The 18,024-nt window shown below is 34.3% G+C and overlaps 1 protein-coding gene and 1 long non-coding RNA gene across 3 annotated transcripts in view; one reads left to right on the top strand and one right to left on the bottom strand.

Annotated features, from left to right (window-relative positions):
- Window positions 1–964, bottom strand: part of LOC125505311 — an 18,493-nt gene extending 17,529 nt beyond the window's left edge. Inside the window, exons 1-2 of the long non-coding RNA XR_007282070.1 lie at window positions 751–964; window positions 467–684 (exon numbers count right to left, since the gene is read on the bottom strand). This is a non-coding gene — a long non-coding RNA (uncharacterized LOC125505311). The remainder of the gene's footprint in view (window positions 1–466; window positions 685–750) is intronic.
- LOC109533193 (protein argonaute-2) overlaps window positions 1–17,775 on the top strand; it is a 24,844-nt gene extending 7,069 nt beyond the window's left edge. The window contains exons 3-15 of one of the 2 annotated variants that reach the window (XM_019898443.2): window positions 4,818–5,089; window positions 5,266–5,632; window positions 6,858–6,935; window positions 7,001–7,223; window positions 7,288–7,396; window positions 7,460–7,581; window positions 7,638–7,818; window positions 9,826–9,959; window positions 10,015–10,199; window positions 10,255–10,606; window positions 10,690–11,023; window positions 13,459–13,658; window positions 13,733–17,775. In XM_019898443.2, coding sequence (XP_019754002.2) covers window positions 4,818–5,089; window positions 5,266–5,632; window positions 6,858–6,935; window positions 7,001–7,223; window positions 7,288–7,396; window positions 7,460–7,581; window positions 7,638–7,818; window positions 9,826–9,959; window positions 10,015–10,199; window positions 10,255–10,606; window positions 10,690–11,023; window positions 13,459–13,658; window positions 13,733–13,841 — 2,666 coding nt within the window. In that variant the 3' untranslated portion in view covers window positions 13,842–17,775. Of the gene's footprint in view, window positions 1–4,817; window positions 5,090–5,265; window positions 5,633–6,857; window positions 6,936–7,000; window positions 7,224–7,287; window positions 7,397–7,459; window positions 7,582–7,637; window positions 7,831–9,825; window positions 9,960–10,014; window positions 10,200–10,254; window positions 10,607–10,689; window positions 11,024–13,458; window positions 13,659–13,732 lie in introns of both variants that reach the window. The other variant, XM_019898442.2, reaches the window with a different exon arrangement.
- Window positions 17,776–18,024: the final 249 nt, after the last annotated feature.

Raw genomic sequence — 18,024 nt, 5'->3', positions numbered from 1 at the left:
CCGAATACCCTGTATACTCCAGATGAAAGATCCAACTAGCAAGAGGAATTCATCAGTTAACCCGTACTAAAAAACACCCTGCAGCACTTATCGATCGCTAATCTCAAAACAAAATTGGGACTGTTTCATGTATTTTGTCCACGCCGAGGATGCAACCATAGACTTAAGGTGTCTAACAGAGACGACGAATGTGGGTTTGTGCATTACATGTCGATGACGAGTCGACAAGAAGCAAATTGCAAATGGCCGTTGTGCTTTGGTAACACTAAACATTTTTTTCGGTAAAAATAGTGCGTGGTGTGCGTGTGCTTGTGTGACTAATTATTTATAAAGAAACATGTATTCTGGACCTGCAGGACGTAAGTTGCATGCCGTAGATTTACGGAAAAATCCACAGCAACCCTTTTTTTCCATGTTGCAACGATGCTTTTTCCTACTGTCATTCTTTGTTTTGAATTGTCTTTACCTGGCTTATTATCTTAGATGTTTCTTCAAATTTGCTTGTAAATTAAGCTGCTCTTCTGCTTTGTGCACGCTGCTTTTTACGCCTTGGCCTGGCCTTGTTCCAGGCCTTTATTCCCCGATACTTAAAAGCTAACCTAGCAAGTGCCTTTTAAAGCCTGCGAACTATGTGGAAATAAGGTCATTGGTTTTTCGTAGCATTTCATGTTTTACAGCCAGTTTCTGCGTAGAATTCGGATAATTTGCGTTATTTTTAGATTCATTAATATGACGAATTTTATTGCTTACCTTGGTAGTTCAACATGTACACATGAACCACTCTTGGGAAATTTATAGCAAAACTTCATTGCTTAATAAAGTGTTTTGTGGCTCTAAATCCTCCACGCATTTTGTTGTGGTCTAATCGCTACTGTTGACCAGTTAACAACAATGTGTTGATTGTGAGTTGGTTCGGGCCCACAACGTGCCACCCGAAAGATTGTTAGCTACATTAGAACTTTCTAAGCCTCTATGTAGTTTTAAAATGATAAAATGCTCAAAAAGGTGTTAAACCACTAAATATTCTTGGATATTAAAACGCATTAAAAACCACATCATTCCACCAGTTTTGTCAGACAGAAACCGGTGTTTTTCAACTGCTGAAATTCCACAATTTAACACTATGCATATAGTTTAAAATAACTCAATAGGTGCCATTGCATTAACTAATTTCCTTCAGTTATGTACGAAATTATTTACATTGCCTGGTCTTGTAGAGCTTTGGCCCATTGCATAGGTCGTCGACCTGGCCAGAACAGACTGAAATGTATTGATCTAGATGAGGATGGAGAAAATAGTTAACATTGTTCTTCTGCAATGCATTATTGGCTTGTTAACTGTTTATTAACTGGTCATAGTGATTAAACTGAATGAAAAAGTAATTGAGGGAAGAACACGTAAAAGTGGAGCGAAAATGGTGTTGTTTTAAGTTGCCTACCGAAGGCGTAAGGCCTAAGTTAGCTCAAATTAGGATTGCCTATCTATTAGAGCAAAAAAAAATACACGAATGATAGCAAATACTCTCAAAGCTAAAAAGCGTCCTTATTTTATATATATTTTTTTATAATTAGGTACCTACACAACTTCGACAACAATAAATCAATTCTGTTTAAAGTAAAAATAATAAAATAACTGATAATAAGTAATAAAAAAATTGAGTTTTTGGATAAATAGAGCTTCTTCGTGTAAAGAGAACCTCGTCCTTCTCTTTTGAAGAGGAATGGCCTGAAGTAATAAAGGTAAACCCTTCTCGAAAAACGTTCAGTGCATTTCACTAATCAAATTCAGAGAATCTTCTCGGAAAATGGGTTTCTTAAATGACATCAACGTTGATATTACATTCCTTGTAAATGTGGCTTCGTCACAGAAAATGGTTCTTGAAGGGCTTTACAGAGTGGTCTAGTTTCCAGAGCGGAAACGATAGAGAATTGAAAAACAATATAAGTTTGTATTATAAACTATTTTCGAGAAACGCTTCGTTAAAGAGATATGTACAGGCTCTTTAGTTTGGCTTCAAAAAATTTAACTTATTACTTAATTGTAGCAAGACGACTGAAGATATTTAAGTAAACGAATTTTTGCATGCGATAACTGCCCAGACCGAGGAAGCATATTTCGTAAGAAAATCACAAATTTAGGGCAGAAAGACCGATTGGGTCGATAGCCTTTTTCTTAGATTATTTATATATTATATATATCACAAATTTAATTGGTGGTGTATCACAACAAAAATTAATGAAATTCTTCGAAATGTAGTCCACCCACTTCAATACATTTTAGACATCGTCTAACTAATAAATTTCTTACAGCTTTATTGGGATTTTGCCGTATATTATTGCGGGCTTGCTGAATTCGTAAAACTAAATCATCTCTGGTTAAAACTGGAGTTTAATAAACTTCCTTTCCTGATTGCGTGTAATTGTTATTATATTTTTTCTTTCCTGGGGTTCAGTCAAAATGTGAAATAAAAATGTTCATATCGTTTATTTCATATAACCTTTCGGCGAGACAACAGCTATATCATCAGATTTAAAAGCATCCCCAGGATGTAAATCTTACACGTGCTGTAGGTGGGTGATATTAGACTTATTAGATACTTCTGATGTGTACTAATGAATACATGAGTATCTGGAATCCTTCTGTTTGGATAATGGCTTTGATATTCACAGCAAAAAGTGAATGTTTTGGGATTTCAATGGTAAAATCCATAAAAAAAATTAAATATCTGCTCGATCCTATATTTTTCTCGTTGAAGACAGAATGACACCAACAAAAGCAATTAATGCTAACTAAGTAAATGCACTTAACACATTTACAAAGTCATTTGACTTAAAAATTTGTTACCGTCGCGCCGTACTTTTTAATTTGTTTTCTAGAGGTCACTTTTTTCCCAATATGAAATTAAAACAGGTTTAATTGCGTTTTTTACATTTCCACAATAATCAGTTTAGGTTCAAAGGAAAAAATATATTATGAAAAATGTAATATGAAATTATATTACATTTTGAGCAATTTCAGTTTTCGTTGATGAGGAACATCACAGATTGATGTTGTGCTTTTGAACATTTCCCCAACGGTTTCCAAATACCATACGAGTTTTAAGAAAGTTTTCACAAATTTGAAAAATTAAAACAAACTCGAAAACTGCCGAAATTTCAATGAAAATTCACCAAAATTGCAGGTTTTTTTTTTAAATCTAAACATACCAACAGAAACTAACGGTTCAATTAAAATTAAATCTGAGTAAGTTTTCGTGTTATCAAAGACCACTTTCGTAATACGAAATTAAATCCATATGTTTTTCACAGCTAATTGAATTGAATCCGATTATTTTCATAATTGTGTAATTCGATTTTTTCAATCACTATTAAGGATAATATAAATGTTCAACATAATAATTTTCGTACATTTTTTAAATTTTAATTTAAACGAATTTAAGAATTCGTAATCGTCCCGCTTTAGACATGGGCAACACATTTATTTAACACTTACTAGTTTGTGGATATGTTCAAACAAACTCTAGTGAAACAGTTTAGATTTATGCCTAGAAATACTCCGGACGACTTATTCTAAGCTTAAAAGTTGTAAAATTTAAATGGAATTGATGAATCGGAAATGTCACGGCGTTTTTTTGAAAAGGGTGTAAAATTATAAAAAGTCCAAAAACGCGCAGAAAAGTCCAAAAAAACGTGAGTTGAATTTGAAATATATTTCAAGACAAACATTAAAAATTTAATTGTTTTTACGATTATAAACCTCACAGCTGTGAACATTGTCAGATCAAGTGATGAGCAAGAAAAATTAACATTTTTGGGCGACCGAAATTTTAACGTTTGTTGTTGTATTATTACTAACGATTTGGTGCGTCCATATTTTTACGAAAAAGTTTCAAATAGTCAGCGATATTTGCAATTTCTTCAAAAACCTCTTCCCATACTTATCGAAAAATTGCCGAGCTTGTGTTTGAAACGGAAAACACAAGCTCGGCACAATTGTCCAACAATATTAAATGAAACTTATGAAGAAAATTGGAGCGGTAGAGTGGGCGTGTAAATTACCTGATTTGACCTCCACTGAACTTCTCTAGGGGAACGTGGAAAAGTTTACAGATCACCAACTGTTAATTTGGAACGTTTAGAAAAAGAGTCACAAATGCTTGCCATTAACTATGTAGACAAATGTTACTTCAAAAGGCTTCAGAGGAAGAAATTGGAGGTGGTCACATTGAACATTGTTTAATTGTTAATTAATGTAATGATTGTTAAGTTTGTTTCTTTCTGTCAAATTTTTTTAATATAGATTAATAAGCTTGAATTATTGTCGGAAGCAACTCTGGTACTTATTTCTGATACTTTTTTAGACATTTGCAAAAAATTCTAAAAAAATGTTTTCACAGTTCTACAGGCATTCAAACCATTCCAAACGAATTTCCTGTACCCACCTATATATTTTATATTATTACAAAAGTATATTTAAAAAATACTGTCAACAATCGAAATATTTCACTATCATGATAATAAATTAGGTGAATCCCGTGCATTTTACTTAATCAAGCTAAACCCATATCAATGACATTGTTCAATAAACTGAAGGTGAAATTTGAACAATTAAGTTTAGTATTATGACCGAGTACCGACTGTTTTGCTTTGCTCTTGTTGCCTTTGCAAGCTAAATATTAGTTTGGCTGCACATTAGCTTATAGAATGGAAAACACCATGGGTGAGAGCTTAAGAGTAGTTAAACTACCTTCTATTTGCAGGCCATGTAATGTAATTTTTGTTCCCATTTTCATGCAGTTTTATTTTGTTATTAATTAGCAGGCACGTCCGGTGCCCCTATTGGCCCCACGACCACGGCAGTCGCTCTTCCTGGAACGTCTACAGCAGCAGGCGCGGCAGCAGTTGCAGGTCCTTTAGCAACAGTTTCTCCTCCGGCCGAGCCTCCAGTGTTTCAATGTCCCCGACGGCCCAATTTGGGACGCGAAGGACGCCCGATTGGCTTGAAAGCCAACCATTTTCAAATATGCATGCCACGGGGATTCGTTCATCATTACGATGTCAATATTCAACCCGATAAATGTCCCAGAAAGGTATTTATTTTGCTTTCTGCACAGACCAACAACGAACAAAACACTTTGCATGTGGATCTATCTTTGAGCCTCATCTTACTCTATATTAAACCTTCTGGCTCAACTCATTCAGAGGAAAATCCCCGAAAATGGGCTTATATTATTTTTTTAAATTATTTATACGTTTTTGTTTTCAGGTCAATCGGGAGATCATTGAAACGATGGTGAAGTCCTATGGGAAAATATTCGGCACCTTAAAGCCTGTTTTCGATGGACGGAATAACCTGTATACTCGGGACCCGCTGCCTATCGGAAATTCTAGAGAGGAGTTGGAAGTCACACTGCCAGGCGAAGGAAAAGATCGGCTGTTTCGGGTCAGCATTAAATGGGTTGCTCAGGTATCTTTGTATGGTCTGGAAGAGGCGCTTGAAGGACGCACTCGGCAAATTCCATATGAAGCTATTTTGGCCTTGGATGTGGTGATGCGACACTTACCATCAATGAGCTATACTCCAGTAGGCAGAAGTTTTTTTAGCAGCCCCGAAGGATATTACCATCCTTTAGGCAAGTTGACTATTAAATTTTCCTAATAATACATATTACGTTCGGCAACAATAAGTATAAAAGGGAACGTTTTTAGTCCATTATATGGATGGTCCAGTTTCCACTGCAGAAATGTTTGATGCCAATGGAGAATCCAAACATAATGTGAATTTGCTTTGGAAAATATGCTGAAAATGCCTCGTTATAGGGTGTTCAAGTTCAGAAGATGTTTGATTTTATTAAATAGCTAGCCACTATGTAATTAAAGTAATAATTCACTGGCAAAATGAAATCACAGTTTCTATTGCAAAATGTGCCTCTTCGATTGGTGATTTATGCCTATTAAATTGCATTCCAATACCATGATTCGTTTAGCAACAATTAATTAATATAATTTTTTTTTCTACCTTGAACACCTTGTATTTTGTTATCCAAGGAAATATATTTTATAAAGCAAATTCATGTTAAACGTTAAAGGTCTGAGAAGGTAGACCACCCTGTATAATCCGTCGTTTTCGATTTAGGCATGCCGATTAAGAAAATGCTTCTTTTTTGCTTTCGTCACTATCAGACCGTGTTACTGCATATAAATATTTTTATTTCATTTCAATTATAATAATAAAAAATGTTTTATTTAGCTTAATGTCTATTTTGTTTGTTTTTCTGTATCCATGATATCAGTGATAAATAATGTTTATTAATACATTTTCATATCCAATATTGTCGCTTTTTCGAAATTGGAAGGTATCTCCTTATTAATATAATGTTTTTCAGAGCAGTTGATTTTTAAAATTAATGTTTTTTATCATTGTGATGCTTTTATATGGTTGGATGTTTCAATTATGCAATTTTTCTTGGCATTTTTCCGTGGCTAATTATGAGCTGCATTAGTTTTGATTGTTTTTCGTCTTTAGTAAAACGGTTTGAATTGAATATTCTTGATTTTTGTCGTTGTTCACTAGAGACGAGTTAAGTAGTCTAAGTTTTAGGCAGATTATATTTTTTCTAGGCGCGTTATTAGTAATTACATTTTGATCGTTTAAACTCATTTTAATTAATTATTGAAATTGAGTTAAAATTTAGTATCAACAACTTTAAAATATGCTTGTATCTAAGAGCAAAACAAATGTATTTTGAAATTATTCCGCTAAGCAACATTAAAAAGAAAAATATAATCAGTTTTAAAAGTTAAGAAAAAACCTTTGTTGAAAAAATATTTGTATCAATTATTTACGTTATTTTACAGGAGGGGGACGAGAAGTTTGGTTCGGATTTCATCAATCTGTTCGGCCCAGTCAATGGAAAATGATGCTCAATATAGATGGTAAATTGAGACGCTTTTTCCCATTTGTCTGGACTCTGTTGTTATTACGCGCGTTCAATTTTCAGTGTCAGCTACAGCATTCTACAAAGCGCAACCTGTGATAGAATTTATGTGCGAAGTCCTAGATATAAGAGATATTAACGAGCAACGTAAACCATTGACGGACAGCCAACGGGTTAAATTCACAAAGGAGATCAAGGGTTTGAAGATTGAAATTACCCATTGTGGGGCCATGCGAAGAAAATACCGAGTATGTAACGTTACTCGGCGACCAGCCCAGATGCAATCGTAAGATATAATTTTGCTTTGAACACTTGTTGGAGGTTTGGGTAAACATCGGACATAATTACAGGTTCCCACTGCAGCTTGAAAACGGACAGACTGTGGAATGTACTGTTGCTAAATACTTCTTGGATAAATATAAAATGAAACTGAGATATCCGCACTTACCATGTTTACAAGTAAGCGAATAAACAAAGCATATAAAACTGCGGGGTTCTACACAGTGGAAATTTATGTTTAAGGTGGGGCAGGAGCACAAGCACACTTACTTACCATTGGAGGTCTGTAATATTGTTGCTGGGCAAAGATGTATCAAGAAGTTGACCGACATGCAGACCTCGACCATGATTAAAGCCACGGCCAGGTAAAGATTAGCGTTTTCTTTGGTGAACTGGCGTTATCGTCAATCGAAATTTTCAGATCTGCTCCAGATAGGGAACGAGAGATCAACAATCTAGTACGGAGAGCAGATTTCAACAATGACGAATATGTTCAAGAATTTGGGTTGACGATATCGACCAGTATGATGGAGGTTCGAGGGCGAATTTTGCCACCACCGAAACTACAATATGGTGGGCGCGTAGCATCCCTAAGCGGACAGGTGGGCTGGCACGTTAGTTTCATTGTTGTACTTTTTTTTTAGTTTTAGTAGTGTACAAAGATTGCAGACGTTTTTCTAAAAAAAAAGACCAATTTCTAAAATATATTTAAAATGAAGTTAATTTTTTGTATTTCATATAAGTCGATTATTTGGAGAATATGTTTTTTGTATGTATGTTTTTTACATTTCCTAAGCAGCATCTGCAATCTTTGCTATTAGTAAATTATTTTTTATGTTCGAAACTTGAGAGTGGAATGAGCCTGCCGCGAAATAATATTCGTCAGTAGAAACAAGTTGGTTGCTGGTAGAAGGAAAGAAAATTATTTGTTGTCTGTTTTTTTATTTTATTGTGTATTCTAATGAATTGTTTGTAATTTAATGATAATTTGTTTTTAAAATGGGACAAATATTTTGCATTTGCAAATACAGTGAGGGCTCTACTTGTGGACTCCCTTAACAGGACATTTTTTTTGGAACCTAATTTCGACATCGTTTTTAATGTACAACAGTCTTATAAGCGGACATTCTATTAAACGGACGCGGGCATATTTTTCTCATGAGAACTTAAGAAGTTCTTACAAGCGGACAGGAAGCTCTAATAAGCGGCCTACAACAACCGACGAATAAAACCATTAAAACCCGGATTTTTATTCCCTGCATTACCAGACAAAACCTTCACATTCAAACGTGAGAATGCACCGGCGGTATGTTCTCTAAAGAAAAATTTTAGATTTTGTTTAGGGCAACAATGGCTGGTGAAAAGAAGGATTTATTCGTCATAGGAAAATCAGCTCGTCATCGTGCTTTGAAAAATATTGCGAGCAAGTTAGAAATAAAATTTTCGGCGTTTTTATTGTTTTCTTGTGTTGTATAACATTTTCAACATAGAAACCTAGAATGTTATTGTGCCGGTTTATTAACATATTCTAAAATACTTGTTGACCGCGTTTTTTAAAATTTTTGTTCAATAATGCAATGTTGAAAATGTGTTTCAAGATTTTTAAGATGTTGAAACGCAATGAAAGCATCGTTTAATAATTTAATTTATAATTGAAAATGTTTTAAAAGGAAAACTGCATTTAAGGCTTTATCGTACGATTTTATGAGTGAAGCATTAAAGCAATTGTCAACGTTTCTTCTGATTTGCCATCATCGCTACTCATGAAAAGTTCAGTTACTGAAAGGGCGGCAGTATCAGGAAGAAATGTTTCCTCTTCTGCACTTTCCTTCTCCTGTAGTCTTCTTGAATCCAGTCTTTATAAAGCAATGCTCGACTTGACAGGATGGCATCCTGCATTATCGAGAAATAGAAGCAATTTTCTTTTTGTTTCTATCGAACTGACCTACAATCATTCCGACATTCTCTTCATCTCTTCAGTCATCCAGACTTTCTTGTTTGATTTATGATGAAAATGGTGAGTCTTTCTTTAGCCAACTTACCGCCGGTGCATTTCTCAGATTTGAATGTTAAAATTTTGTCTGCTAATGCACGAAAGAAAAGTCCGCATTGAAAACGTCCTACCAAAACATCTAAAACCAGAGAATTACCAAATATGTGAAGGAATTTATCGAATGAATGATAACGGTTTTATTCGTCGGCTGTTGTCGGCCACTTATTAGCGCTTCGTGTCCGCGTGTAAAAGCTTCTTAACTCCTTATGAGAAAAATTAATGTCCCCGTTCGTTTAATACAATGTCCCCTTATAAAAAAGTGTTTTACATTGAAAACCATATGACAAAATTCGGTTCCAAAGGAAATGTCCTCTTATTAGAACTTTCACTGTATAACCGGACATTTTTTTGTGGATCCGTGACTGTCCACTATCGGAGCTTTCAGTTCTAAACGGCATATTTATTAATCGGTTATCCAGTAAGTAAAGCTTCCGAGTGAAACTTCCATATGGTTGGGGCAAATTGCTTATAAAATATAATTTATTCTGTTCACATTAGACGTATAATTATTTTAGTGCTTAGGTATCAGTAGTATTAGGTGATTTAATTGTTTCAGAGCAAGCAGCAAGCCTGTCCAAATCAAGGTGTGTGGGATATGAGAGGGAAACAGTTTTTCACTGGCGTTGAAATTAGGGTTTGGGCAATTGCTTGTTTTGCTCCTCAGCGTACCGTGCGAGAAGATGCACTGAGGTATTGCTGATTACACAGTTGTTAAACTTTTCCTAATGCCTTGAAATGTTTCTAGAAATTTTACGCAACAACTACAGAAAATTTCAAACGATGCTGGAATGCCGATAATCGGGCAACCCTGCTTCTGCAAATATGCCACCGGTCCTGACCAAGTCGAACCGATGTTTAGATATTTGAAAACGACTTTTCAAGCTTTGCAGTTGGTGGTTGTTGTTTTGCCAGGGAAAACTCCGGTTTACGGTAATTAAAATTTGAATTATTGAAATCTTGCGTTTTACCAACCAAAATTTTACAGCTGAGGTTAAGCGCGTAGGAGATACTGTGCTGGGTATGGCAACGCAATGTGTTCAAGCCAAGAACGTTAACAAAACATCCCCCCAAACTCTGTCAAACTTGTGTCTTAAAATCAATGTGAAATTGGGAGGAATTAACAGCATCCTTGTACCATCGATTCGCCCGAAGATTTTCAACGAACCAGTCATTTTCTTGGGCGCCGACGTAACTCATCCTCCAGCGGGCGATAACAAGAAACCTTCGATTGCTGCTGTGGTGGGCTCCATGGATGCTCATCCGTCCCGATACGCTGCTACTGTTCGTGTACAGCAGCATAGACAGGAGATTATACAGGAACTCAGCTCGATGGTTAGGTACGCATTTGAGATTGGTGGATACTAAGCATCTTTTGAGGATAAACGACTCATGACTTATCAAATATTGTTCTATGTTCCAGGGAACTTTTAGTTATGTTTTACAAATCAACTGGTGGTTATAAACCGCATCGAATAATCTTGTACCGAGATGGAGTGTCTGAAGGGCAATTCCTGCAACTACTCCAGCATGAACTAACTGCAATTCGTGAGGCGTGTATTAAGCTCGAGACCGACTACAAGCCGGGAATAACCTTCATTGTTGTACAAAAGCGGCATCATACAAGGCTGTTTTGCGCAGACAAGAAAGAGCAAAGCGGTAAAAGCGGAAATATACCTGCTGGCACAACTGTTGATGTTGGTATAACACATCCAACCGAGTTTGACTTTTATTTGTGTAGTCATCAAGGCATTCAGGTATGTAGAAACTTTCATTGTAAGACAATACGGGTTATTAAAAATAAATTTAACATTTATTCGTAAACTCACTAATTGAGCGGGAAAAGCGAACAATGGGCTTAGAGGTTTTTTGCGCTTCGGAAGAAAAACCACTGTAGTTGAATTTTGATATTCAAATCAGTGTCGTGCCCGAAGGGTTCACCACAACTTCGACATTCTTGTATATTTCAATACGTCTTTCAATTAATTAAACTTAACAAAATAGAAGCAATCATGTCCAAGTCTGAACGGCATTTAGTGCCTCTTTAAATAAATTAATAATTTTAAAAAATTAGTCAGATATAGAAGTCGCTATAGGTAAATATTTAAAAAATAATGCAAAAAAAAACATTGCGATCTACCTAATAAGCTTCAAAGAACTATTGCGGGACACATTTCGAATTGACTTTCCCAAAAATAAATCTCTCATAAACGAAAAATACTCTAAAAGTTCAGAGTTGTGCGCTCTAAATGTCGGCAAAATTTCTTCAAAAATTAATTTAAATCGCATAAAATCCTGAATTTTGCGCGTATCGTAAATGAACGGTTTTACTCTTCCAACTTCCAAAGTAAAGCCAGTAGAAACTTGAAAGTTTGACATTCTGTAGACGTAAATTTTCGCGTAAACTGCTGCATCAAATGTCTGATTCAAATTTCGTGTAACTTTTTGTGACAAATCTACCAGAATTTACTCACACACGTTGTCATAACTGAATAGAGTTTTCAATTCTCTATCCAATAAGTTAAAAACCAACTCTGTGGCTCAAATGGTTCTTGAGCAACGTCAAAAAAAGGCGGCGTCATGTTTTTCGATTTCGCAATTTAAAAGAAACCAGGCAAAACTAAAACCCCTGACTTTTATGCAAAAAAAACATAAAACTTAGACCCATATTTGCATGTCTGAAATGGTTATTTAGAGACAAGCTTCAGACGAGCCTGATGTAAAAATACAAAATATTCCCAAAGTTTGAAAAGTTCTTGTGAAGGAATCAAAGGTTTAATCGGAACCAAATCCACACGACCAGTAGGCTAATGCTTCCTATATTGAATACTGGAACCCAAATTTTCATATCTGAAGCGGTTCTTTAGAGAAAAGCTTTAGATGAGCTTGATGTAAAAGTACAAAGCGGCCCAGAATATTCAAAAAGTTTAAAAATCAACTACGAAAGAACCAATACCAAATAAATTCACCCTACGAGTCACTTGATGAATATGGGGCTAAACGTTCTACATGTACATGGCAACCAGGGGCAAAGTAAAGCTAAACTTACCAGGCTGCGTATTGCCACCTGGAAAGAAAGAAGAAAATGTGTTTAGTACGGCAGCAAATCGGTCCAAAGCCAAACTTGTTTGTAATCAGCAAACCAAAGAGATAAATATAAAAAATCCATAAAACTTCAGTTGCTTGCCGGAAAACTAAACTCAGTTCAAGCTAAAAGATTTATAGAGTAGAAATCATTGTTACCAGTTTTCTGTAAGCTGGGGCTTCATCCTCCCTTTCTACCCATTAATCCACTTCACTACACTTTCACAAACTACCGCACTTGCCATAAGGGCAAAAATAATTCTATATTTCCCATCGAAGAACGCGTTTCACACGACACTGTCGGCAGCAAACTGAATACTCATACCTACACCTTTTCAAAAGAAAAACGACACCGAAGTTCAGATTAAACGTGATTATATAATAATCCCCATGTTCACCCTTTCCATGATTCACTGCGCTGCTCTTGCTTGGTATTTCGATTTCAGTTTGTTTATTGTTGACATTTTTGTAGAAAGTGACTATTCGCATGGCAAAATTTCCAAGGCAAATTTCACGTTTAAAATACAGTTTCGATAAAGTGGTAAAATTACAAGCTCGTCATTCGAAGTGCGGCAACAACTCAAAAGCGCAACTCAACACAGTGTTACCCACGCCTATAATGAAGTGAGTCAATTTTTGTTAAGATAGAATTTTTTTAGTTTGGCGCCATAACAATCCATAATCCATTTTCTAGTGATTTGCAAATTATTCGTCATTGTTCTCGTTCGGATGATCAGGATCTTTAAAATAATCCGACTTGCTGTTATAAAATCGGCGACATGAAGACTTCCTTTAGATGTGTATGTAGTAACTCTTTAGATGTGTATGTAGCATTTTTGCAATTTGATTTATACCCCACATTCTCACATAATACTTAAATTATTTTTTTCTTGTTATTGCCTGTGAATAAGTAAGTTAATTTTTCATTTTACTTACGTTTAGTGTGCAGTAGCGTTGGGACACAGTGAACTTAGAAATGGATTTGATAAAGATATTTAGATTCACTTTAAAAACAGGATTACTATAAATTAAACAAAACGTATTCTAATCTCTGTTGTAGTAAGATATGTTATTGTTAATTAATATATAATTAATTCATTTTTTTCAGGGTACATCAAGGCCGTCACATTATCACGTTTTATGGGATGATTCCCACTTGGACTCTGATGAATTACAATGTCTCACTTACCAATTGTGCCATACGTATGTGCGTTGTACACGCTCAGTTTCAATCCCCGCGCCAGCTTATTATGCGCATCTTGTGGCATTTAGGGCTCGGTATCACTTAGTTGAAAAAGAACATGACAGGTCAGTTCGCTTAAATCGCTCTACTATAACTTGAACGTTCGCTTTAATCGTTGTTTCTGATCTGTTTTTTTCAGCGGAGAAGGATCTCACCAATCGGGTTCCTCAGAGGATCGCACACCAGGTGCCATGGCCAGAGCAATCACGGTGCATGCTGATACTAAGAAAGTAATGTATTTCGCTTAGGAGTCTTCCACAGCTTAAACAAGATTCCTATGCAGAATGTAGTATGCAGCTAAGTTACATTTTTTCCGACATTACTGACCAAAAAAAATTGATCTGTTAACTCTCAGGTCTTCTAAAAGCGGAGTCATTAATTTTAACTTTTATTGCCAGCGTGGGCTTGAGGGGCGATCACCTTCAGCTTTACTATAAACTCTTACGGTGATCTTTCTTAAGTCAAAAATCTTATGAATATGGCACATCTATTGTTTTTTTCGGAGGATCGTCCTTCTTTTGGTTTTGATCTCGAGAAATGACGATTAAAATTTCTACAATATTTGTGGTACAATGTCCAAGCATTATCGAATTAATCCACCGTATGCCGTTTGCAATGATATTCCTTCAGAGAAACGCGCTTGATTTTTTATTGAATCTATGTGGGTACTCAAATTGGAGATATATTTAAAATGAAAATCAATTATGTGCCTGAAATCGATGTGTATTTATAGATTTAGGTGACAAGGTAGGTAAGTACGCGATATAACACCATTTACTCTTGATATAACCCCATTTACAATAGTAATTGCGTTTATATCGCGTGTAAGATAAGTATTACAATGCAAAACACAACCAAGCTAGACAAAAATTAGATTAGTGCAATTATTGAAACAGATATGGCAAGAAACAAAAGTAAAATGTATGTTTCAGTACATTTAAGGATTTCAATTATTTTCGTGATGTTATACAGTTTATGAACGTTTTAAACGATGCAAACGTTATGAAGTAATAATTAAACTCGAAATGCAATAGGCTCTATTGATTAATTATGCTCTACTTACGTTAGTCATTCATATTAGAACATTGTTGCCTTACGTTTTAGCATAAATTCCCACACACATTTTGCTCACTTTACTCCGAGTTCTATTTTTTCAAATCGAAAAATACTCAATATGGTTCATCTTCAATTAGAGCCAGTTTTCTTATTAGAAAACATAATGGTCCTTAGAAAAGTACTTTATCTGTCAATTGTGTGTGTTTGCAAATCGTAAATGTAAGCATCTCAGTCATAAGTATTTTTATTCCATTTACGTGGGTCAAGTTAAAGCTTTAAATAGAATTACTTGTTTTAAATGTGTCGCTTCGGTTGGTTCTTTCTATATTTTGGTTTCAAATTCAACATGCTGGATTCCACCCAACCTTGTACTTTATTTCATTTTGAAAAAGTTAGTTCTATTTTGCTAATATAGCATGTAAACACCATGTTAGCAAAATAATTTAACTGCAAAAAATTTCCAAGAGTCAGACTCACTTTCCCTAAAGATGGTATATAAAGTTTTTTAGTGAATCACATTTACATGATTATCTAAATGATTGTGAATGCATTATCGTGGGTTATTTTTGAATTTGGATATTGCACTTGGTATATTTTGTCTGGAATTAATTTGCTGTAAATATTTTTAATTTTTTCCTACTTAACTTGACGTAACTGATGTAATATGTTTGCTTCATTTCTTTCTTACTTTCCCGTACGACATTATAATGACGTTATCCGAATACAACACTATAGTTATAGTCGATATTATAACATTATTAAACTGACATCGTATATTTACGAATTTAGACGATTTCAGCTATGTACATTTTAAGATATATTTTAGTAGCTTTTATGCAGGTAAAAAATAAAACATTTATAATAACGAAAATTTGTGGAACGCATTGTCTCCTTAAAATAATTGCACTGTCATGTTGAATTTGGAACTGTATTGAGGACATAATTATGAATGTTGTGTGTGATCTAACTCAAAACTATGCTGTCGCCTTGTAATTAATCGAAATGTATCTAAAACTCCATATATTGTAGAATATGGGCTCTACTTTTAAAGTGATTGATGCATAAAGGTGTTCTCATCGCCAATCACTTTGGTAGAGCCAAATTAGTCTTTACTGAAACACATTAACCGTGCATCAGCAATCAAAAATTAAGTATTTTTAATTTCACATCCTTGTTCTCCTAACTGAAATTAATTGTTTCAATTTCTCCCAAAATAATCAATTAGGCTGCTTTATTGATTTCATAGTTCGCTTTAATTTAATGTCGTATACATTAAAAAAAAATCGTATTGAAATCTCGACAATAATTTATGGTCAAAAATTGTAATGCATTCCATGAGCACAAACAACTATTTTGCCAAAAGGAAACTAAAATCTAAATATTTATTTTTATTATTTGTTACTATGATAATGTTAACTAATTTTGATGTTGATTTGACAAAATCAACGTCTTGTACATAGCATCATATTTCAAATTCTTCCTAACAGAGGAATTATTCTAAAACTAACTTGTCATGTTATTTTCAATCATTATTATTAAAAACAAGTCCAGAAATAATTTATTTATATACATTTTGCAAATTTCCAACCGACAGCAAATCATTCTAGTTTATAAGAAAGTATTTTTCTTTCTGTGTAATGTGCAGAAATTGGTTTACTAAAATGTGTTATTGGTAAGTCACTATATTTGAATCGCAAATATTGTCATTCTTTAAACAAAGAATGTTGACAATAAACAATCGTCAACAATATATTTTAGAAAACTTAAATAAATCACCAAAAACATGTGCATGGTTATACAGAGAGAATTAATTGGTAAAAAGGTTATATTAGGTTTAAGTGCGCATATAATGCTGGGAGCCGTTGATTGAGATCGATTATTCTAATTAGTATAATGTAGGGTAAGTTCTTCTCTTCAGTCTTGGAAATCATTGATAGATCTCGTACGATGCCAAAGATTTTTTAAACGGTGTAATTTGTACTTAACTGTGACTGCATTTCGTTGTTAATGTTCTGTAAATTGTAATGGTGTTTTTCCATTTTCAGCTTCCTAATGTAGAACGAAAGCGTCCCATTCCAGAAAGTAATTGTCTTATAGCATCATTATGCTAATTTAATCATTGTTCTAGTCATTTTGTCAAGAGGATTTTCTATTATTATAATGACATCCTTTGTCTTGAGACAGCAGGGTATACGAATTTAAATGCAACAACTCGATTTCCAAAAAACCGGGCAATAAAACCGATGCTATGGAAACGATCTATCAATGAGTTCTAAAACGTATATCACCAAAACATTATATTAAATGTTGATTTGTTACTCTTTTAGGTTGTAATCCTCTAATCTTACGTTGCCAATATTAGAATTTAGTATTTTTCATTAAGCACTTAATTTGTTCTCCCTACTAAAGCGTTAATGCAAATACTTTAAAGTAAGCCCCTATTGCATATCACATTTTTTATATTTTAAGTCAAGTTGCCAATTGCTCTATACGTGTTCTTATACATCCTAGGTTAAGATGACCAAAGTGAAAAAGTAAGGGAGATTTAACGAAAATGTTCAAAACCAGTTTCACAACTGTATTTCTTAGCAAATAATTATTTTTTAATATGAAAATAAAGTTGACCGTCTCCAAAGACAAAGTGAAACTCTCATTTGTGATGCATTTAACACAGCCAACATACTAACATTCCTTTAAAGAGAAATTTGATATATCTCAACAATGCACTATTTCATCGATCTCTTTTTTCTTATTTAAACAAATACATGTTATTTAAACGGGGTGTATCATGGGGCTCTCGCGAAGATTCTCTAAAAGGCCTTTCTTTAATTGTTTTAAATTAAGAGCGCATAATTTGTTCATAGATAAAAAGCTTTTAACTACCTGTCCGTATCAAAACACGAACTTAAAAACATTGTGATGATAAAATCGAGGTCAATTTACGAGTAAAGGTAAGATATGGATCCCTAACTTTTTTGCTTTGCGTTTTACACGTTTTGCGGCCTTTCGAATTTAGTTACGAGTGACAAAATGCCAAGGAATATTTTTATTATTTAATTTCTACAATTAAGGCTTTATGTTTAATAATCTGTATTTTATCAGCTAATAAATGATTAACTTAATTGACATATTCGTTTGCAATGGCCGTGTATTACACATAATGGTAAATTGTAATTGTTGCAATTTTCTCAAACAAATTATAATTACGAATTTCGTTTAAAAATCTCCGATATAATGCTTGTAGTTAGTTTTTACCTTTGTCGTGTTTGGGGGGAAGTGAAGTACACTAATAATTACCTATAATTGCATTGGGATTATTTTTAAAATAATATTTTTTACTGTTGTATTTGTTAATAAGCGGGGCTACTTTCGTCG

Source organism: Dendroctonus ponderosae, unplaced genomic scaffold (assembly GCF_020466585.1).
Source record: "Dendroctonus ponderosae isolate FM_Combo_2020 unplaced genomic scaffold, Dpon_F_20191213v2 Dpon_F_20191213_8, whole genome shotgun sequence".
Lineage (NCBI taxonomy): Eukaryota > Metazoa > Arthropoda > Insecta > Coleoptera > Curculionidae > Dendroctonus > Dendroctonus ponderosae.
The sequence above is the reverse complement of the archived record's forward strand: the minus strand, read 5'-3'. Positions and strand labels throughout refer to the sequence as shown.